Raw genomic sequence first — 24,487 nt, 5'->3', positions numbered from 1 at the left:
AGGGGTAAGGATGAAACCGTGACTAAAGCTAAGAGGAAGAAGACAGAAATTCCTCGTAGTAAGTAATATTTTGTTAAGTGACAACCCTATAATAGTGTGACGTATTTCCGTCACGACTTCATCGGGCATTCAATAAGAGCTCAATCTCCGAGGGTTGACAAAAAGAGGTCCCTGTTTTTATAAGTGATTGATTGGACTTTATCCCGGAAGGCAATTAACAGGATCGTCTGAATTGGACTATCTGTCTTATGTGACATGATAGTAGTTTATAAGTAGACTAGATTATGCCCGCAGCTTCGCTCGTGTAAAATGAAAAGTCTCGTTTATTTTTGGTTTACAACTTTCAGGATATTTTGTTTGATTGTTTATAAACACTTCACTGCACAAAAAAATATGAAACAACACAGTTCCTGGAATTGAAAAAAGTGTACAATGGCGTACTTAATCCAATTGGGATTTCTACCAATCTAACTGCTTTTGCACTTGCAGCATTCTTTTGACTCGACGTACGTACGTTAATCAGACACTTAATAACTGAAGAATTTTATTCACGACTATGATGTTCTAGTACGCCTTTGCCCTTCCTTGAGAACGTCAAAAACAACTTTATTAAAAATTAATGTCATAACAAAGTGCCTAAATAAAATATCCAACCAAAACTGATAATTGAATTGCTTTTATTTTATGCAAAATTATGCTTTCACATTTTATATAATGATCCCATATATTAGATATCATTTTATATCTTGTCTAGTAGACTTGAGGGGTAAACAGAGCCTACCTTACATCTATAAAAGACTATAAATATAAATACATATATATAAATAATTAATTAATTTAATTATGATGAGGCTTAATGATGGAACTAGGATTTTTTCAAAGACTACTTAGGTATGTTCGTCGTCTTTAAAAATAATAACGAAAATGTTTACGGGCGCGTGTTACCCATAAAACATATTGATTATTGTTACCTCCGTGTTCGCGAAACGTTTACACAATCTATTGACAAACAGCGAAAGTTCCGAGACCTTACTTTACCTGATTGCTAGACCTGTTTGTTGGCAATTCTCTGCAGAGTTTATCTTCAATGTTTCCCGCTTTATTAACTCCATCGCAAATACCGTTACAACTTACCCTTCGCATTTATTTGCGACCGTTTTTTGTTTTCTTCACGTTTGTAGATCATATATACAAATACACAATCATGTATATATCTCTCGCGGAGTAGACAGAGCCCACAGTCCCGAAAAGATTGGATTGCCACGTTCAGCTGCTTGGCTTAATGATAGAATTGAGTTCTGAATGACTGCTTGTAATTCTATTGTGATATTGAAAATTATTTCTTTCTTCTTTTCTTAATCCCGGGATATAGATAGGACAGACTAAGGTTTCTGTGAAAAGGTTCCGGAGGTCAGATGAGAGTGACATCGTGTAAAAATCTAAATTACCTAATCCCTTCCTCTCCAGAAAGTGAGGAAGAATCAAAGATAAGAGAGAGAATAAGAAAACAAAATACTGCAATCATAGAAAGTAGAAAGATGTAGTCTCTGTCTACCCCTCCAGAATATATGTATGTAAAACTTCTATTTGAAAGTGCCAAACAAAGAAACATCCCGACTCGAAACTAACAGTATCAATAATACGATTGTGGACCCCACACAATCTCGTTATGTCCACAAAATGTGAAGTGTGCATTCACAAAGTTTCTTGTTACGAATACAAAGTTATTTTCGAATAGGTATCCATCTATTTTGTTTTAGTTGAAGTACTTTATTTATTAATTGCATTTCAACAGTATAATTTGAAGTATAGTTCACAACTTAAAATTTGTTTTTCTGTTTAATTAACCATTTTGTACTTCTCTGGCAGACCCATTAATTGACTGGTAGGTAATGCTTCTAGCATTTATTTAAACATGTGTATTTTGAAAAATAAGGTTTAAATTACCTTCAGAATTATTTATTGTAAAAAGTAGTGAGGAATAATATCCTTCGTTATCTCGTGGGCATACAACTTGTCATACCAGAAATTACAACACCTTTATCTTTTAAGTAAAGTTGTTTTAAACCATCCTTTATATTTTCCGAATATAATACTGCTGCTTAAAGAAAAAGTGAATACATTTAAACTTATGTGCCTTCGAAAAAGTTCATTCAAGTTTTTCTCAAGTGTTTTGTTGATGTAATACGAGTATATTTATACTGATACAATGAAAAAAAAAACTATAAATATAACTAATTATAAATCAAATTAAACTAATGTCATTATCGTTAATATAGATCGTTTGACTTATTCGTAGACATTACATGACTACGAATAGGTCAAACGATCTTCAAAATCTGATAGCGAGCCCAAATTGCTGGCCACATTGCCACTTTGAATTGCAACACTTATTTTTTGGGCAAAGCACAAACCAGCATTTTGGTCACGAGTAGACTCTTTAAGCCTAGCTGACAATTCTTTGAAGATTTCGAAAGCACCCGACCTTTTCTCCTATATTCAAGACAGAATGAGATGAAATATGGAATTTGTCACTTTATAAGGAGTTGATAAAGATCCTACTCCAGGCGGGAATGTTTGCTTAATGGCAGAACGCACTTGGCATTCAGAAAACAGACACTTTTCATGTATTACGTTGTCTTAACATTTTATAAACTTTTGTTTGTACGTTTGGTAAACAAAAGAGAAATATATTACAATATTTAACATCACGGAGTGTTCCCGCTCTGTCTTTGATAGATCTCTCATGGTTTAGACTCGGCTGCCGAAGTCATAAAATATTTTTTTCAACTTTAAGTATGTACCTATTCAATTTATCTACCTATTATTATTACTCAGGTCAAGCTAATATATTTTTTACTCCGCTTATAACTGTGATCCAACCCCCGAGGCATCATACGGGCGACGCCGTTTTTAACGCGCGTAAAACTATCGCTGTCGCGTTTCACGACATAATAAAAAAGCGAAACAGCGATACTATTTCGCGCGATACTCGTTAAAATTGCGCCATGGTGCGAAGGCAGAAGTTATTTCACGTAATAGGTAATAATCACTTATTGTAATATTATTAACACTAGCTTAAATTTCTTGATTTCTCACTTACATCTTAAAAACAAATGGTATTAATTAATTGCCATAAACTACACGGCATAACATAACATATTCAATCAATATAAAAAGTCCAATTTCCAATGGACCAATCTTCTACTCTAGTTAATATGGTAGACCTTAATCCGACCCTATGTGGTCTTTAAAGTGTCACAGTATAAACTCCTTGCGGTAAACGCCAATCAGGGAATTAAGATGAATTGCTTAATTCTATCGCCGTCAATCTAGAATGTTCCCTTTGGATCTTTTGGGAGTCAGTAGTTAAATTGCTAATTTTTCCATATACATATATAGATTATTATATATAGATTTTTCCATATCGAGAGATCCAGAGAATGGTTAAGGTGTTCAGCTCAAATGCGTTAGTTATGCACGTTAAGGCACAGTTTCAAATCATATCTTGGCCATGTACCAATGTTTTTTTTCTGAGATATGTACATTAGTTTAAATGCTAACAGATACATACATACATAAAATCACGCCTCTTTCCCGGAGGGGTAGGCAGAGACTACCTCTTTCCACTTGCCACGATCTCTGCATACTACCTTTGCTTCATCCACATTAATAACTCTCTTTATGCAAGCTCGGCGGTTTAGGGTACTTTTGACCTGACCCTTTACCAGGACGTCCTTAATTTGATCAAGATACGTTCGTCTAGGTCTTCTCACTCTGACCTTTCCCTCCACACTCTAACAGATAATCTAATATTAAAGGAAAACAACATTAGTAAACCTGCACATTCAGGCAACTAGATGTGTAACCATGATTCCATGAGTTAAGTTCGCCTGCAAATATTGAGACTGAGTAGCTTCTTGTAAAAACTCGCCTAATACTGGATTTTGCCGTACCGTGTGGTTCCTACTACCACTAATAAAAAAAAAGAATAGGACTCCTCCATCTCGTTCCCATGGATTTCGTAATAGGCGATTAAGGGATAGGCTTATAAACTTGGTATTCTTCTTTTAGGCGATGAGCTAGGAACCTGTCACTTTTTGAATCTCAGTTCTATCATTAAGCCAAACAGCTGAACGAGGCCTATCAGTCTTTACGAGACTGTTGGCTCTGTCTGCCACGCAGGAGATGTGGACGTGATTATATGTATGTATGTATGTACAGAATTTTGGTCACAAGGCATACTCCAGGCTCTTCTCCACATTGATTGAAGACAGAGAGGGGAAGATGTAACCAGGACTAATTTCAGGATGAAGAAGGGGAATTATCAAATGGGCTCAATAGGGAACGTTACAACACAATACGCAAGAGGTTCGATCAATTACCGACAAGTTACTCTGAAGACTGAGCGTTTGATCACCTCATAATGACGGCCACGACAGAGTCGGGTCTGAATCTTATTGAAACTGTTAGTTGCTTCATGGAAACTGTTTAATTCAGATTTTTGTATCAGATCAGATATAAGAAGATTTGTCTTGTGTTTTAGGCGATGGTTAGCAACCCATCACTGTCTCTGACTCTCACTTATTTTTTTTATTATATTCTTATTGCCGATCACCAATCAATATGACACAATTTGAATCTCAATAGATGTTATTGAGGCATACGACTGAACGTGATAAAATATTATTTTAAAGACTGTTTGTCTATCCCGCAAGAGATTAAAACGTAAATGTATATAAAAATCAACCTCTATATATCACGTTCTCTTCCATTTTTACGTATTACCGTTGTTCATTTCCTTCGCTTTGCTAAACAACAGATCTTTTTTTTAAAAGTAAAAAATGTCGGCCACTTGTTTAAAAAAATATATATATCTGTATAAAAAAATTAAAGATGTTCTACTACTAGTAGCTTATCACTAGAACAAAATCAAATGACATAATCCGAAAATATTCAAATTAAATTTTCGCAAAATTAATTTCGAGCACAAAAGCGTAATATCAGCGAAATATTCAGCCGGTTCATTTGGAGTTTTCTTTAGAAGTTTCGTTGTGTGGATACCATAAAGAAAGAACCTCTTTGTGATGCCGGTAAATCGTCGGAAATCCTCCTTGAATGACAGTCTATGGTCACAGCGACCTTTGCCCCAAGTGGCCTCTACCTGTTTTATTATTTTTTTATTTACCTTCGCGTTTAAAAATATACAGTTTTTTTATTAAACTTGAGAAGGAACATATTTTATAATCTATTTTTTCTTATGTTAATTAGTTTTGGTTAATGGAAGTATACAATTTGACTACTTGTTTTGCTCCTTTTCTACATATATAAAATTTACAGACATTTTTAGTAAAAAAAAAATATTTACAACAAGATTTGTTCGCAAAAGCGGTTATTCAAGCGGAGCGAACTTATACTTAAATTGTATTAGATCACACAGAAGACAGTGATGCCAACGAAAAAAAAAATCAAACCTCTGCCTAACCTAACAATAACATAAATTTAAACTTCAAATTTAGTGTTAGGTTCCCAACAATTATTCACTGTTAGACTTTATACATTTTCTGGTAAGAGAAGACGCAAGTTCACGTTACAACATTAATTTTCTTGAGAATGGTATTGGCAGTAAAGTGAATTAATTACGCCTGAGGGATGAGATTATTGACCTATGAACTAGAATATTCTAAATATATCTGACTGACAGAAAAATCCGTAGGCTATAATTCCGTGATTAAATCACGTTTTTGTGATAAAATGAAATAACAAATATACATATCACGTATCATAGTCACGTCTTTCTCCATTACGAGGTAGATAGAACCAACCGTCTTAAAAAGACTGAAAGGCCACGTTCAGATGTATTTATAGTGGAATTGATATTGAAATAGTAGCAAGTTGCTAGCCTGTCGCCTACAAGAACAATCACAAACTTATTAGCCATTCCTTTAGTCGTCTTTTACGAAATGCAGGGGGAAGAGATTAAGTGGTCTTATTTTTAGTGCCGGGTACCACACACCACAATTTTTTTCTTTAGTCTCCAAACACTGATGCGCCACGTACAGCGGGGAAGCCAATTAAATAATACAAATAAATAAAAATGTAATCTTTAAAACCGACCTTATTTTAAAGCCAAGAGCTAAGAATATATTCGAGTATGCATTTTAAGAGGGAGAGAGATTTCTAATAAAAACCTTTGTCCGCGTTTTGATGAGAATTATTTTTTTCATAACATTGTTCACAAAAGTTTGAGATGTACGAGTATTCGCAATTTCGCCTTCGGTTAACAAAATTTTAATATTTCTTTTCTCGTTAACAGTTCGGCGACTGGAAATAAATTCTTGTTTTCTTTAATTTTGGAGTTATGACGGACGGTTTTATAGACGTTCGCTTCTGCTGTTGAAGTTTGAAAAAGATAAGGCGGGGTGTACAGTATTTCTTTTACTTCGAAATTAGTTTGCTTGTTTAGTATGAATTAAGAGTCGCTTGCACAGTATTTTTTTTGATACAAAGTAGTTTCACTTTTATTTCCAAAGGGTTTCTGTATTTTTTTATATATTAGTACCGTGTGCTTTCCGGCATCAATAAAAAAAGAATAGTACCACTCCTTCTCTTTCCCATGCATGTCGTAAAAGGCGACTAGGGAATAGACTTATAAACTTGAGATTCCTCTTTTAGGCGATGGGCTAGGAACCTGTCACTTTTTAATCTCAATTCTATCATCAAGCCAAAAAGCTGAAAGTGGCCAATCAGTATTTAATAACAAAAAAAATTCAAAACCTACAGGTTTGCTGGAAGTGATCCCACTGGGGGTTAAGCCCGCCTTTTTACTGTAATAATGTTTTATATATGTAAAGTACTCCCTAATTGAGCAATAAAGCATTTACTTACTTAAATTACCTTCAATATCTGTTCTAGGATAATATCGGTTACTACGAAAAAATAACATAACCTTTTAGGAAGATTTTTCTCATTATAAAAAAGTGTTTAGGTAAATCTTATAAAATGAAGTACGACGAAAGTTGGTTTGTAACTTATTTTTTTCTGATTTTAGATAAGTATAAAAGTAACAAAGGTTTCCTGCTTAACACAATGGTAGACTGTCAGATAATGCTACAAGCATTTAATCCAGCTATTGTACTTTACAAATTGAATTGGTTACAATAAAGAAGAAATCAATAAATAAATAACAAGTGTGAAAAGTGCTCCCGACCAAGGGAAAGCTAAATATATCCAATTGAGGTTATTGTGATAACACTAACATGATTTTAATGTTATAAATATTGATGTTCCGTGCCGTAAACTAATAAATATCCGGGAAGTTACCGGAATATGTTCACATTGTCATGTTTCCAAAGTTTCTGACACGTGAATGGCATGCGTTGGGTTAGAGCTGGCTTCATAAATGTTCAATACGGATTTGATACGACTTTTACTAAATTAGGTACATACATACATACATTTGGTCACGTTTATATCCCTTGCGGAGTAGACAGAGCCAACAGTCTTGAAAAGACTGAATAGCCACGTTCAGCTATTCGGCTTAATGATAGAATTGAGATTCAAATAGTGACAGGTTGTTAGCCCATCGCCTAAAAAAGAATCCCAAGTTTGTAAGCCTATCCCTTGGTCGCCTTTAACGACATCCATGGGAAAGTGATGGAGTGGTTCTATTCTTTTTTTGTATTGGAGCCGGGAACCACACGGCACAAAAAAAAAGAAAAATATTTTTATTTTTCTACATAATCCCCGTTTAGTTCAATGCACTTCCTCCATATCTCCTGCAATTTATTAATACCTTCGAAAAAAAAGTCGCGGTTGCAACCTCACCTCTCTGGAGAAGAGTCCGGGATATGCCTTTGACCATGGATCCTAGATCCTAGATTGGGTGAGTCAGGTTTTTACACGAAGCGACTCCCATCTGATCTCCGCAACTTTTCGCAGGTAAACCTAACCCGTACTGGATGTATTCCATGGTTACCAGTTACCTGAATGTGCAGGTTTCCTCACGATGTTTTTCCTTACCGTAAGAGCATCGGTTAGTATTGAAACTAATGTAACTTTGATAATAGTACATGGTCGAGGTGGAATTCGAACCTGAGCCTTTCTGCGCATGACGCATTTTAACCAGGCACTTTACCTATTCGCCCACCGACACTCTAACGCATAACTTCAACCTTATCTATAGGTAAATTGTGTCCCTCGAATTTGAATAATCGCGTTCATTAGGTAACTAAGCCATTGTTTTGGTTAACAATGTTTACGATTCGACTTTTGCTATAGCAGTGTAAATGCGCCCCGGGGGGAAAGATAAATTAATCACCTTTAAGCAGCCCTTGGACTTTGTCATACTTCTTTTAATTCTAAAGAATAATGTTGAAAGAGAGTGGATATTTTTTCATGAGTCATTAATTCGTGCGCCGTATGGTTTCTGGCACCTTAGGATAGAACCACTCTATTTCTTTCCCATGGATGTTGTAAAAGGCGACTAAGGGTTAGGCTTATAAACTTGGGATTCTTCTTGTAAGCGATGGGCTGGCAACCTGTCATTATTTTTAATCTCAATTATATCATCAATCCATATAGCTGAACGTGGCCTATCAGTCTTTTCAAGACTGTTGGCTCTGTCTTCCTCGCAAGGAATATAGACGTGACTATGTATGTATGAAATATAAGTTTTGCGACATCCATGGGATGGATGGAGTAGTCCTATTCTTTTTTTTTATTGGTGCCGGGAACCACACGGCTAATATTTCAGTATTCTTTATTCTACGTACATACATAAATTCAATAGCTATTACAGTGAAATGATACCAGCTGATTCTCCAGCGGCCATAAGTCATGTAGCATACAGGACAATGCATAGAAAGTAGGCTTTCACGGTCCACATAAATTGTAGCTTTTCACGTCATAAATCTGTAGTTTTGATGTAGTTTCGTTTAGCCTACTAAAAGTTTACTATTTTCGTGTAATGCAAAAGTTAAATTTTTTAACATCATTGAATAGTGTGTACTGTTTTCTAGATTAAAAAAATAATAATGTCATTATGTGCCACGTGGTTCCCGGCACCAATAAAAGAAAGAATAGCACCGCTCCATCTCTTTTCTATGGATGCCGTAAAAGGCGACTAAGGAATAGGCTTATAAACTTAGGATTATTTTTAAGGCGATGGGTTAGCAACCTGTTACTGTTTTAATCTCAATTCTTTCATTAAGCCAAGTAGCTAAACGTTGCCTATCAGTCTTTTCAAAATTGTTGCCTCTGTCTACCCCGCAATGGATATAGACGTGATTATATGTATATATGTATGTAATGTCATTATTATGTTAATCTTTAATTGTTTTAAGAATCAATTAATTGAAATACTCACCTGTCTGAAGATTAGGACGGATGTAGAGGTGCATCTATGAAAACGAACCAGACGCCATAGTATGGCCCGCGTGACATTGTATTGAGCGCGAAAATCTGTTCTGTGTTTCGCTTTTTATTATGACGTGAAGCGAGACAGTGCGATAGTTCTTCGTGCGATAGAAACGGCGTCGCGCGTGCCGTACTACTAGGGCTGGATTGGATAGGCCAGATTTTTATATACACACATATCATTCCATTTTTTGTAATGCATTTTTGTCATTTTGGTTTTTGATTCCATTATACAAGATATTTTATTGGTGTCTTGTGATTCCCGGCACCAAAAAAAATCAATAGACCACTCCATCTCGTTCCCATGCATGTTGTAAATGGCTACTAAGGGATAGGCTTATAAACTTGAGATTCTTCTTTTAGGCGATGGGCTAGCAATGTGTCACTATTGTTTTGAATCCCAACTAATCATTAAGCCAAACAGCTGAACGTGGCTTTCAGTCTTTTCAAGACTTTCAGCCATGTCTACCCCGCAAGGGATATAGACGTGAATACATATGTGTGTGTATGAATGTATACAAGCTAAAGATATCGTGCCGTGGAAGCTATTAGACATTACTTCACAAATAAGGCATACCAAGTAGGCTCACAGACTTTGACAATCAACGCGATTAGCCAATCAGGAAGAGAAGTTTTTGTCCAAATAACAATAACATCTACCAAAATACCTCCTCATTTCTGAAGTTGTAACAGTTGTTAGCTTAAGTTTATTTTATGGTTGTACTTTTTTACGATTTACGCATCGTAAAAGCTATAATTCTCGTTAATAGCTTAGCGAATAGGGCTGCCGGAAGTTCTTTGTCCTTATGTTATTATACATATGTTTAACATACATATGATAAACCTGATGATCGAAGAGTTTATACTATATTCTGCACATTGCAAATTTTCTTCATATTCTGTCAAAAAAATTCCGATATTTTCGAGGTGAATATTAAAAAGTAACAACGCTACTTATCTGTTCCTCAATATTATTTTATACTAGCTGTGCCCGCAACTTCGTCCGCGTGGAATAGTTATTTTGGGCATTATTAAAGCCCTCAAGGATGAGTAGTATTTCCGTTTTTTTCAAATTTTCCATTATTTCTTTGCACCTTTTAGTTGCAGCCTGTTGTTTTAAGAAAAAAAACTCCTTTACATTAAGAGTCAATATCTTAAGTGGCCACCGTTACATATGTATTTACATACCAGAGAATATCCTTATTTTTAAATTAGTCGGCTTATACTAAATTCCAAATAATTCCCGTGGTACCTTCCAGAGACCATAGCCATTAAGGCACTCGACGATACCATGACGATATTTCAGTTCCACAGCAAGGAATAGTAATCTAGTACTGGGTATTTATGGCATTTAGTACGCGTATCACGTACTAGTTCAATATCTGTAATACTCATATATCCCGTGTCTATGTCGGCAAATTGTAATCACTAAACTATATTTTGTGCTCGGTTCAAATGCTACGTATATATTATGGGAAATTACTCTCTAAAACGTAGGTACCATTAAGTCAAAGAGCATTACAAATTAATTAACGTCCGGTGAAAATGCTGCAGTGTAGTTTGTTCCGCCGCTTCTTCTTCACATGCGCTTTGGAAGTGGTAGCAGTTAAAATTAGATTTAAGTGATGTGACGTCAATAAGTGATAACTTGTATCCAATTTTAAAAATAAATCTATTCTATTCTAGCATTACACGTTTTAATAATAAATATTACTTGATATAAGTTTTACTTCCTAAAAGTTTAGTTTTTCCTTCAGATATATCAAAGCACATTTGCTAGATCAAATTCAGCATATAAATAAACTTTTAACAACTGTAAGCGAAAAAATAACTGGCCCGTAACTTCATCAGAATACTGGGAAATAAAAATGTCGCGCTGTGTACATTCTTGCAAATAACTGTCAACAACAAGACAAATACACTAAAAGCCAACACTAATTGGACACTTCCACACATTTTGGAACGAAACGCATAAAAAAAATTTAAAAAACAGTGCCACGAACATTTAGCGCTGGCTGGCAAACGAAACAAAAAAAAAAAAAACTCGTGAATACTTGCGGGCACCCACTTTTTATCCGGGACCAATAGAAATTCCAGAAGCATCGGTTACATTCGCTTGTAGAATTTATATTGAAAAAAAAAAGAGCAATAAATAAAATACTTTGCGCTTCGCGTAATCGATTCGCCCTTTTTCCGGACGAGTGGCACCGATTTGAGGATTTCCTCCCAATCGAACGATTTCAAAACCACGATGTTTATTGACTTGTTTACGATAAGCTTGATTGTTTTAAAGTTGAATAGGCATCGTTGCTTTGTCTAATATTTCAGACTAATTTTTCCTTTGGTTACACCGTCCTCACTCATCCGAAAATATATTTAATAATAAAAGAAAATTCGTAAAGCGATTACATTTAATAAAAAAAGTGTGTAAAAAAAACAACTTAGTATTAAAAAAAAAGAAATTGTTGTATCATTAGATGTGAGAAAAAAAGTTAAGTAATGATATCTATACCAGTTTTAAGTACATACATAATAATTTATTTAATCATTTGTTAATCAGTATATCACTTTTATAATTACAGTTGACAGTTAATTAATTTTTAAATGATAATTTGAATGGAATACATGTTATCAATAAAATAGATTCAAAAAATAAATAAATTTTCAACTTTGAACAATGTAAAAGTACGTTAATGAAATTTTTCATCGATTCATTTGAATCGCTTAATATTTACTATTATTTGTACAAATTAACTACTTTCTTATAAAAACGAAATACAATAGAAAACTAAATTAACAAGCCTTTAAATTCCCTAAAATATATTCGACGTAATTTTCTATTTATAAATATTTTTTCAATACAGGAACAACAGTGCCCAGGGACCCGGCGTAATAATCTGGCCTCAGTCTGTCCTGTGACTGCATTTCTTCGACTGTATGGTGAGACAGCACCAGAAATGTCTTGAATCCTGTGTTTTTTCCTAGACCCACGTCTTGCTCCAACCTATGAGAAAATTATTTAGTCTAAAGGTTCCTGTGATCAATTAGTAAATGACAATCATTTTATCCATAAATTATTTACTTTTAAAAGAAAATTAAGATTGGGAATTGATGAAAGATAAAAGATAAATTAAAGCATTTTCCTTAAACGGAGAAATAAAACAAAATCGGTCCCTTTCATCTGTTACACGATTAAAATTCAGAGGTCATTAAAATCAAGACGGTGCAAACTCTTACAAAAATACTTCTGCACAAATTTTTTTCTTAAAAAAACAGGTAAGATTTAAATATTCCACCAATAAGCTATACTGTTGAACGTGACCTTTTAGTCTTCTCAAGACTGTTGGCTCTGTCTACCCCGTGATTATAAGTGTGTATATAGATATGATTTTTACTATAACTTTAGGCTACACTAGATCACGCCCGCGACTCCGCTTGTATGAAACGAATAATAAATAGGCTGTGTTGTTATACAGATAAAAATTAATAAAGGTTTGATTCAATACTAGACTATAGCAAAAAAATAGTATACACTAGTGGCTTTTCTTCCTGTACAGTTTGTAAAAGTCAATCAAGGGAAAGGCTTATAAATTTGGGATTCTTCTTTTAGACGATAGGCTAGCAAAATGTCACTATTTGAATCTCATTTCCATTTTAAAAACCATACAGCTCAAGGTGGCCTTACAATCTATCCAAGACTGGCTCTGTCTACCCCGTAAAGGCTACAGACGTGATTATATGTATACATACATACATAATATCACGCCTCTTTCCCGGAGGGGTAGGCGGAGACTACATCTTTCCACTTACCACGATCTTTGCATACTCCCTTCGCTTCATCCACATTCACAACTCTCTTCATGCAAGCTCGGCGGTTTCGTTTATGTTTGTATCTATACTAATATTATAAAGCTGAAGAGTTTGTTTGTTTGTTTGAACGCGCTAATCTATAACGCGCTGCAACTATTAGAAGCGAAGAAATAATGGAAAATGTGAAAAATGGGGAAAATTATTCACCCTCGAGGGCTTCAATGATGCCCAAAATAACTATTCCACGCGGAAGGAGTCGCGGGCACAGCTAGTTAAATATAAATAAAACACTTACATGTCGCCAATGAAAAGTACCCTGCCGGGGTCGGTGACTCCGGCCCGTTTCATCGCAAACTCTCCGAATATCTTCCCCGGTTTTCCCAGCTGAATGGGCTGTCGTTTTGCTTCCTCAGACACTAACTGGGTGAAGAATCCCGCACCTTAAAGAAAACATACATATAATCACGTCTATATCCCTTGCGGGGTAGACAGAGCCAACAGTCTTGAAAAGACTGATAGGCCACGTTCAGCTGTTTGGTTTTATGATAAAATTGAGATTAATAAAGAAAACACAGTTGTAAGAAATATAATTACAACTAGGGAGTATGCCGTGGAGATTGGACTACTTGCTACTTGCATCAACACACTCTCATCATCAGGTTACCAAATCGAAGGCCGGTTCTGCTGCAAATGAGGCAGAAAACTTCGAAGGTTTCAAATACATATATAGGTATGAATAATATGTTTTGACTCTTTTGGGGTAGAATCTTTGGGAAACTGGGGCATTTTGCTCTTCAGCATTTATATATTTTTTTTAACTATCCGGAAACATTAAAATTTAAACCTCAATGGTAAATGTAGCAATAAATTTTGACCTACCATTAAATTAAACAAACATAAAAAAAAGGAAACTTAATATTTTTTTTAATTTTTAAACATTTTTCGAATCCAAACTTTTTTGTTTCATGTAAACAATAAGATTAATTATGAGTTGACGCAAGTTAAAATAAAATTAAATGTGTTTAATCTTACCTATAGCAATACCCCTCTTTGTCGCCCAGTACTTGTCCGTAGCTCCACTGAGATAAAGCACATCGTCCCTCTCAAGATACGTTACGCATCTGTATATTTTTGGTAAATTCAAATTTGTATCACAGTCTAATAAAACCGCTCCTACTTCAGGATCGTCGTCGAAAAATTGGCCCAGTTCGTCGTACCCTGGCGCACTTGCTGGCTGAAATAAAAGATAAAAATTAATTTCCATACATACATATAATCACGTATTTATCCCTTGCGGGGTAGACAGAGCCAACAGTTTTGAAAAGACTGAAAGGCCACGTTCAGCTGTTTGGCATAATGATAAAATTTATGTTCCGTTATTATTATCGCTTAAACAAGGAATCCCAAGTTTATAAGCCTATCCCTTAGTTGCCTTTTACGACCCCATGGGAACGAGATGGAGTAATCCTTTTCTTTTTCCTTTTGGTGCCGGGAACCACACGGCATCTAATTAAACTAGATACTCGTAATTATGTAAATTTTATTGCATTGTCTTTGTATCAGTACCACCATTAACTTTGAATCTGTTCAGACATTGTTTAACGATACTAACGTTATCTTCAACCAAACGCTTTGAAGTGGCTTGTCAAAAGATTATTATAACATTTGTAAAGATAATAATCTCTTTAGATTTCAGTGTAAAGTTCCACCAAACGATATTCAAATTTCGTGTTAAGAAAATTTACCATAAACGGTCTTCATTTAATATCGTAAATATTTTAATTAACTTTTTTATTAAGTAAAACACTACACATAATTTATTAATTCATAAAATACAAAAAAAAATTGAGCAAACAGATATTAATTTCTAAGCAGTTAAAGAAAAGAAGATTACGTCATGAGAGGAAATGTACTCGTAATATCTCTCACAGCTAAATCATACTTTGCGCATGAGTAAAAGTGGATGAGGAACAAAACCAAATAGAAAATACCATATAATTTGCGCTGACTACTATTTTAGAAAAATATTTGGCCTATGAGATCGAGGATGTTATGGTGGCAACTTCAGTTCAATATTCCTTAAACAAGCTGGCGTGACCGAGTGATAAGTGTCAAACCTTTAGCTAAAATATTATGCAATGATGGTTACAAGTGAAACATGTAGTCGCTGCCTAACATACATACATTCCATTGGGGTAGGCAGAGGCTAAGGATTTCCCCTTCCACAGACCCCTCCCGTTTCCTCTCCACTCATATTTGACGATTATGGGCACTCCTAACATCTCCCTTTTTTTTAAGTTATTTGAAATTTGGTACATGAAAGTTCGTACGTACCTACATATAATCACGTCTATATCCCTTGCGGGGTAGACAGAGCCAACAGTCTTGAAAATACTGATAGGCCACGTTCAGCTATTTGGCTTTAAGATAGAATTCAGATTCACTTTACGTATATTTAATGGTCCCGATAAAATGATCTTAAGACAAATACGATGAGACAGTCAGACCTAATTAAGATGAAAATCAGAAAGTTCATGAGAGTACCAGAAGACTGCTTCCCGATAAGGAAAAGATACATACATAATACAGTCACGTCTATATCCCTTACGGGGTAGACAGAGCCAACAGTCTTGAAAAGACTGATAGGCCGCGTTCAGATTTTTGATGATAGAATTGAGATTCAAATGGTGACAGGTTGCTAGACCATCGCCCAAAAAGGAAAAATTCAAGTTTATAAGTCTATGCCTAAAAAAAAAGAAAAAGTTTTAGAATAAAACGGATTATTTCTAAAAAATAACTTACGCCTTCTTTGGTTTTGAATCCCGCATCTTGTAAAACTCTTTTCGTTTCTGGACACGTCACGCAGTATACCGCTTTTGTGAAGTTTTTCGATTTCAGAAACTCTTTAATGGCCAAAGATGGTATCGTCAGATTTTCCTGTAATTAAAACAAAAGTTTAGAAAATGCAAATATTTTTTAAATAAATTAGCAATGCGATTTGTGGTGGAATAACGCAGCCTGCAACAAAAGTGCCGTGTGGATCCCGGCACCAATAAAAAAAATCCTCCATATCATTCTTATGGATGTCGTAAAAGGCAACTAAGGATGAGCTTACAAACTTGGGATTCTTCTTATAGGCGATGGGCTTGAACTCATACCGTTTCAAAGATGTAGCTCAGGTAAGTAAACATAAACAAATAAATAAATACAAAACAAATTACTAAAATTGAGTTGGCGTCGTACTTGTAGTAAGTTCGAAATTTGTGTTACGAGACACTAAGTCAATGATTCTGTATGTATTTAATCATAAATATTGATATAGATAAACATCCAAAACCCAGGCCTAACAGAGTAAGTTCGTTTCTCATCATGCCCTGACCGGGATTCGAACCCGGGAATTCCAGTGTCACAGACAAGCGCATTACCGCTGCTCCACAAAGGCCGTGTAAAAAAAAGTAAAATTAATTTTCTGCACATAGAATGTTGATTGTAGCAATAAGTTCCACACATGTTGTATTTCATTTATTTATTGTCATTAATTCAACTAATGGAATCTTTTCATACAAAATATATAACATTAGACATAAGTGTGTTTCTTTGTAGCTCATAATAGTGTTGCGAAATAACGATGAAGTATTGAGTAATTGTTTATTTTGGCCTTTGTTTGTGATAACGGATTTATGATACCAATTAATTATCATTTCATATGATTTTCATAATGACTCAGTGTAGATTTTCCATGCTAATATAATAAAGTTTTAAATTTTAATTCCTGATAATTTGAATACCTTTTCTATTCTTCATGTACTTTATATTTCTTTTTAATAATTATCGTTAGCGAGTAATAATAATGTAATAATATTCTAAATACGAATTTATACACAAAACACCCAATCTAATTTTTAATTATAAATAAAATATTACAGTTTAATAGATTAGACAGTGAGGGGGTAAGATCTAATGCGATATTGGTACGAGTATGACTTATAACTAGAATAAAATAAATGATAGATAGGTACTTATTAAAAACTTATATTATATGAAAACTACAAATCTCTTTCGCATTCAGATTCGGGAGGTTCCTCTTTCAAAATTACGAAAATTATTAAAATAGATCTTTATAAGTAAAGAATTTAATGCAAATTAGTTCTTTTTAATTCGCATTGGTGTTTTTGTTTTATCCTCTCGCTGTTATTAATGTGTATTTTCGGGTCTATTCTCATGGTAATTAACTTTGTGCTTATCGTTATGCAAATTAGGTCTATTATTGTTATTCTATTTCCTGAAAAAAAAACCCATGTTAAAAATCTTAATATCCATATTTTTTCAGATTCTGCTAAATCTCTTTCTAATTTTGAACAAAGTATATGCCAATCTCAGACATTCTTTTACTGTTTTATAAAATGTTGAGTCAAAATCTTTCTCACCAACTATGAAGCATCTATCGTTGAGAATCCCAAGTCGCTAATTTATATATGAGCTAGCAAAATAAATGAAAAAATTATACTTCAAAAGGCTTCTATTATTAGATTTCTGTAGGTCTAGATTACTCTGTGTGATTTGTTTCGTATACCAAATTTTTAGGTTATATTTTTTATTGTAGTTATCATTAAAATTTTGCGATTAATAAAATATCAATATATAATTATTTAAATAATGTTTACTTACTTTTACGAGTTAACAAGCTAATATTTTTCATTACCAGCAGGTAAGAGGAAAAAATTGAAATAAAAAATTTATTGCTCATTTAAGCGGACATTAATTAAATTCTGTACGAGAACCTTTTTTGTCCGAAAAATTGCGTTGTTCTTTTGAATTAAAATATATTTTCAGTTGCTATCCACAAAAAAACCTTTATAAAACTCAACGGAATCAGTTATCGCATGTCACTAATATATTTACATAATATAATTAAATACGTTAATTTAATTACTTGTCCCCGGTTCGAAATAAGCTACTATGGTTCAGAGTCAAGGGCCATTTTTTATCTCCATTTTATCAGTTCTTACTATTATCCATTAGTACCTTAAATGAGCTATTATTAGTTGTAACGTACTCGTATGTACCTCTAGTCTTTTTCGTCCTGGCTTTAGTCCCGGTTGCATCCTTACCACTCTGGAGAGAAGCCTTTTTTTGGACAAATTATATTGATTGAGTGTTAGCCTCAAAGTAACTTCGAGACTTGTGTTACGAGATACTAACTCAACGATACTATATTTTATAATAAATACTTAGATAGATAAACATCCAAGACCCAGGCCAATCAAAAAAAAGTTCTTTTCTCATCATGCCCTGGCCGGGATTCGAACCCAGGACCACCGATGTCACAGACAAGCGTACTGAGCAGCGGGCACCACAGAGGCCGTCAAAAAATTCCTTTGACCATGAACCCTGAATTGGGTGATCATTTTGATTATTGGCATATTGACATCGTCAAATATTTGTATATATGTATATGTCTCTCTGTGTGTGCATGCGTATGTGTGTGTGTGTGTACTTACATATCCATTTTGAACACCCGCAGCTTTGAACTGGTTCTCGTAATTCTGTTGGGTACGTATACTATTATTGGACACGAAATGCACTGTCTTTCCTATCTTCTTCATCAGTTCAATGAACTCTCCGGATCCTTTGAGTGGCCCACCACTTCCCCATATTACACCTGTCAAAATTGGAATTTACGTATGCAATTACGGAATCTATACTAATATTATTAAGCTGAAGAGTTTTTCAGGAACAACTAGTTCGAACTGAAAAAGGCTATATAACATTACATTACAACTATAAGGAGCAAAGAAATAATGTAAAATGTGAAATAAAACGGGAAAAATTATTCAACCTTGAGGGCTTCAATGATGCACAAAATAACTATTCCACGCGGACGAAGTGGCGGACACAGCTAGTCACTATCACTACATAGTATAAAACAAAGTCGCTATTTTAGTCTGTTTGTCTGTATGCTTAAATTTTTAAAATTACGCAACGGATTTTGATGCGGTTTTTGTAACAGGTAGAGTGATTCAAGAGGAAGGTTTTTATGTATAATTTTTTCCGAATTTTGCACCCGTGCGAAGCCGGGGCGGGTCGCTAGTGATTTGATATAGTCCTAGTAAATGTCGCTGTATGGCACTGTAACGTCAATATTTATTTAAACTTTATTGTACAAAATACAAATGTATAGCACAATTGGCGGATTTAATGATAGAAGCATTATCTACCAGTCAACCATTGGTTCTGACAGAGAACTTGGGGTCAGACTACTCGTAAATAAATATATTTATACCTCCATAAAATACAAATACAATATTAATGAACCTTTACTCTGAAATTAGTAAATATTTAAACTTTAAACTGCAAAATGTTTTAATATACATTATATTTTCCGAAATAACACCGTAACAACTGTTTTTAAAACAAAAAAGAAACTGTAATAAAATTTTTTGTGTAAAAAATATTTTTCCATATCATTATAAATATATCGTTTTACACTACTTACTTATTCACTAACTTATATAACTACAGTATTTACGTCATAAGTACGAGTATAGACAAGAACGATCCTACTAATATTATAAATGCGAAAGTTAATGAGTAAGTCAGTATGGATGTTTGTTACTCTTTCACGCAAAAACTACCGAACCGATCACGATGAAATTTGGTATGTAGGTAGCTGAAGACCCAAAATAACATATAGGCTACTTTTTATCCCGGAGTTTCTATGAGATTGATAGGTTTTCCATGCGGACGAAGTCGCGGGCGGCCTCTAGTATATTATAAAGACAATTGGATGTGTAAACAAGATCCAATATGGGTTAAGTTTGCTGCAAAGTTGCAGAGTTTGGAGCATTTTCGTGTAAAAACCAATCCTGAAGTAAGTCATCGGTTACAAACTGACCCTAGGCTCCTCTCTAGAGGGATGAAAACGAAAACTGAACTATCGTACGATTATACAAAGACAACTGATAAACTCTTATATTTAAAAAGCAACTTTCGATATCTTTATACATATTCGTACAGCTGAAATTTGACACTGGTAATGAAATAATAACGTAGATTTGAATTTAAACAAACATCATACTTTATGTAGTTGCATTATTAAAGAATAGTGAAGCCTCTTGGCATATATTGGCTCAGAGGACACTTAGATAAACGAACATATTCTGTCACAGAAAATACCTAAATACCTACTTATATTTATTGATTATAAGAGACTACTGAGAGAGTTGGATATCACTTTAATTCAGAAATAAATATTTAAAATATTTGCCGTGTAGTTCCCGGCACCAATTAAAAAGAATAGGACCACTCCAACTCGTTCCCATGGATGTCGTAAAAGGCGACTAAGGGATAAGCTAACTTGGGATTTTTCTTGTAGGCGATGGGGTAGCAACCTGTCACTATTTGAATTTCAATTTTATCATTAAGCCAAACAACTGAACGTTGCCTATCAGTCCTTTCAAGACTGTTGGCTTTGTCTGAACCGCAAGTGATATAGACGTGATTAAATGTATGTATGTATAAATAGGTAAACATTGGAAGTAATTCAGAATTATCTATGGAAGCGTTCAATCGAGCGAAAAATTGATATACCTATTTATAAACACAAAATGTATCATGATCATGAATGAATGACCTGCCTCACGTATGACGTCACTTGTGTGAATGAAAAATTTTCCATACGCTTTTGGTTTTGCTTTTTAAAAACAAATTTTTGATAGTCTTATCAGTGTGGTGGTCCTAATTGTTATAACTTTTGAATTTCCTTGAATTTAATATTTTTCGATTTATTTTACTGAATTGGCATTTTAGAAAAATAAAGTTCGGTATTTAACTCACAATGGTAAAACCACCATTCTGAGATAAAAACTGAAGGTTTTTTTCTTTAATTGCTCAGAATGATTAATTTCTTCATGATTTTTATAAGTATTGTAAAACATCTAAATAGTGGCTAAAATCATTACTACACATCCATTAATTTAAACTAGTGATATAAGCAAAAGCTTTAAATAAATGGTTGATAATTCAGAAAAAAAAGTAACAAATAATTTCATAATAAATTCGTTACACCGGCATTACATCACTACTCCACAGTCTGAGCATCATTCCTACGCATACGGTACACACATGCGCACTGAGATAAAATCTGACACTTACCGTCACAGTCCGAAAACACGTGATCAAAAGAGTCCAAAAACTGTTTTAACCCGTTCGAGTCCAACGTCTCAAGATTCACTGGTGTCGTCATTTTTGATAATTTCAAACTAAAATAAAACGCTAACGCGTGTTCTCATAACCTAGAATAGGGAGCCACTGAGCTCGCGAGTACGCAAACCAAAATATAAGCCAGCCGGTTTGGCAACGTTTCCATTGTCAACTGGTGCGGCCGTGACTTATGTAAACGAATGATAAGATTAGTCGTCACGTGTTCTTTAGGTTATGTTTGCGTTGTATCCGGTTTGTAGAAAAATCGTAAAAATTATATCGACTATATCTTTTATTCGTCGGTACTATTTTTTTTTTTATTTACTTAATATTATTGATAACTGAACCGATTTTGATGTCCAAAAATCTTAATATTTAATTTTTGGACATCATTTAATAATGATATATCATTTTAATAATGATAAACGAAAATTTACCAGATATGAAGTTTGTGGAGGTTGAATTTGCTTAATGCTATTCTGCCTCACCCACTCCAGGTTCACAGGTACCAGACCCTAGAGAGAGGATGCAACGTGACTTTGCCAAGATGATAATTAATTATTACCTCAAATTACATTAAAAATGCAAAAGTCTATTTTTCGATCCATCCATTTATTATGCCTTCACGGTTTCACCGTGGAATCTTATCGAATATTATATAGATATATTTAAAATGTCAGACATGGCTTTTTCCTAAAATTCTTACAAGAGCAAAGCCCTGGAAAAAATATAGTGATTGTTTTGCATTAACTTTCTTAATATTTATAAACTATTTTCGTTTTTTGGTGCAATGGAAACATACCGGCCACGCGTTATCGACCGAAGTCGCGACGCGTATCTCCATAGCTACAACCTTGATTTCAATTTCAGTGTCGATTGTTTTATCGATTTAATCGAGTTCTCAGTAGGTTGCAAGGAAGTAACTGTCAAATCGATTATACCGATCGATGATTGGTATAATTCGATTGTCTTTGCCTTTCGCTGGTAAAAAAATTAATTAGGTTAGAACGTTATCGAATCGATGGGAAAATTCCATTGGCTCAGTTATAGTTTCAAATTGCCTGTGATAAATAGCGCAGCGGTTATTAATGATGGCTCGTCATCGCGTTGTTAGTAGGTTTGGTTCATGGTTTTAGACTAACGTAAAATGAACGCTGATATGCTTGCATTAATTGACAATTGTCTGTCATTGATAAATACAAAAAAAATATCGACGATTAATATTTGAATGTTTTTTTTTTTTCATAATAATGTTTTGTATCTATGTTTGTAACGCGATAGCTTTTAGGTCTGATGATGAAACCTGTCTATCAATACATTTTCAAGTTCATAGGGGGCGTCATAATTAGTTTTTGGGATATTTACAATTTTGTAAAAAAAATTAAGGTTTCGCGGGTCTACGTTCACGGTGAACGACCACGGCTAGTTATAATTTTTAAATGGGCTTCCTATCGGAGTAGCTCCATTTCATGAAAGGCTAAAAGGCCGCCTTAGTTCATACCTCATGCCTCACTGTCTTATAAGCTATCCCTTTTTCTTCAACAAAATTATTTATCTATCATTCTATCGTTGAGACTAACAGCTTAGCGTGGCCTATCACTCTTTCAAGACTGCCGGCTCTTTTAACTCTCATAGGCCTGTCCTGATTATATGAATGAAAGTCAAGCTGTGCGTTTAAAGAAATTATGTCACTTAACATTTTTTGTGCCGTGTGGTTTTCGGCACCAATAGAAAAAAGAATAGGACCACTCCATCTCTTTCCCATGGATGTCGTAAAAGACTAAGGGATAGGCTTACAAACTTGAGATTCTTCTTTTAGGCGACAGGCTAGCAACCTGTCACTATTTGAATCTCAATTCTATCATTAAGCCAAACAGCTGAACGTGGCCTATCAGTCTTTTTGAGACCGTTGGCTCTGTCTTCCCCGCAAGGGATATAGACGTGATTATATGTATGTATGTATTTTTTAAACTTGTACAAAAAAGAGGTTTACTACCTCATGGACCGTATAATGTAATATTTACTAGGTAAAGGGTTAGAAAAGGGCGGTGGTAATAAATCAACGTGCCATCGCAATAAGGTACTTGCTTACGATGAAAAACTACCGTGTAGGCGCGGGTTTTCCAAATATTACCTGTAATAATTCTGTTATCATAAATAACGCCATACATGAGGTGCTACCAAACTTATACATGATTTAATGAAACAAAATGGCTGACAATCAAAATGGCGGACAAAATGACCTGTAATGTATATTCTTAAAATATAGGTACAGTCTTGTCTTATCGTTATTAAAATAAACACCAAGAGTTTGCATGGTGACATATTAATAATGAGGATAAAACTATTTAATATTATAAAACCTGCATCTAATTCACGTGTGCATGTGTACTTTATATAGTACTTACAAGCTGTGCCCGTGACTTCGTCCACGTGGAATAGTTATTTTGGGCATCATTGAAGCCCTCATGGATGAATAATTATTATTTTCCTCGTAATTTACACATATTCCATTATTTCTTTGCTCTATATAGTTGCAGCGTGATGTTATATAACCTAAAGCCTTACTCGAAAGCCTTCCTCGATAAATGGTCTATTCAACGCAAAAATATTTTTTCAATTCGAACCCGTAGTTCCTGAGATTATCGCGTACAAACAAACAAACTCTTCAGCTTATAAAGCTGTTAATGTAATTAATATTAGTATAGATAACGTAGGTTTGGTAAATTTTGTATTAGTTGTCAGCTTAATATCAAAACTATAAATTTAGTATCAGTAGGTACTAGGTAATATTGTGGCATTGGCTCATTTTTTATTTTACTTCTCTTTCCCTAGTTTATAATATGTTTGTTTGTTTGTATGTAAACTCTTTAATTAATGTTATTTGTTATATTATTTTTATGTGCAACATAAAAATAATATAACAAATTACAAAACAGTTATTGGATTTAAAAGAATATGTCTTTTCCGTGTGCCGTGTGGTTCCCGGCACCAATAGAAAAAAAGAACACTATGGGATAGACTTATATAATTGGGATTCCTCTTTTAGGCAATCGGC

General features: G+C 34.3%; 1 protein-coding gene across 2 annotated transcripts in view; it reads right to left on the bottom strand.

Annotated features, from left to right (window-relative positions):
- The window catches only part of LOC106137529 (uncharacterized), a 125,566-nt gene extending 103,990 nt beyond the window's left edge, over positions 1-21,576 (bottom strand). The window contains exons 1-6 of one of the 2 annotated variants that reach the window (XM_060945523.1): positions 21,382-21,576; positions 18,729-18,889; positions 16,030-16,164; positions 14,260-14,461; positions 13,523-13,667; positions 12,243-12,421 (exon numbers count right to left, since the gene is read on the bottom strand). In XM_060945523.1, coding sequence (XP_060801506.1) covers positions 12,259-12,421; positions 13,523-13,667; positions 14,260-14,461; positions 16,030-16,164; positions 18,729-18,889; positions 21,382-21,472 — 897 coding nt within the window. In that variant the 5' untranslated portion in view covers positions 21,473-21,576 and the 3' untranslated portion in view covers positions 12,243-12,258. Of the gene's footprint in view, positions 1-11,814; positions 12,422-13,522; positions 13,668-14,259; positions 14,462-16,029; positions 16,165-18,728; positions 18,890-21,381 lie in introns of those variants that run through there. The other variant, XM_013338377.2, reaches the window with a different exon arrangement.
- Positions 21,577-24,487: the final 2,911 nt, after the last annotated feature.

Source organism: Amyelois transitella, chromosome 8 (genome assembly GCF_032362555.1).
Source record: "Amyelois transitella isolate CPQ chromosome 8, ilAmyTran1.1, whole genome shotgun sequence".
In the NCBI taxonomy this organism is placed as follows: domain Eukaryota; kingdom Metazoa; phylum Arthropoda; class Insecta; order Lepidoptera; family Pyralidae; genus Amyelois; species Amyelois transitella.
The sequence above is the reverse complement of the archived record's forward strand: the minus strand, read 5'-3'. Positions and strand labels throughout refer to the sequence as shown.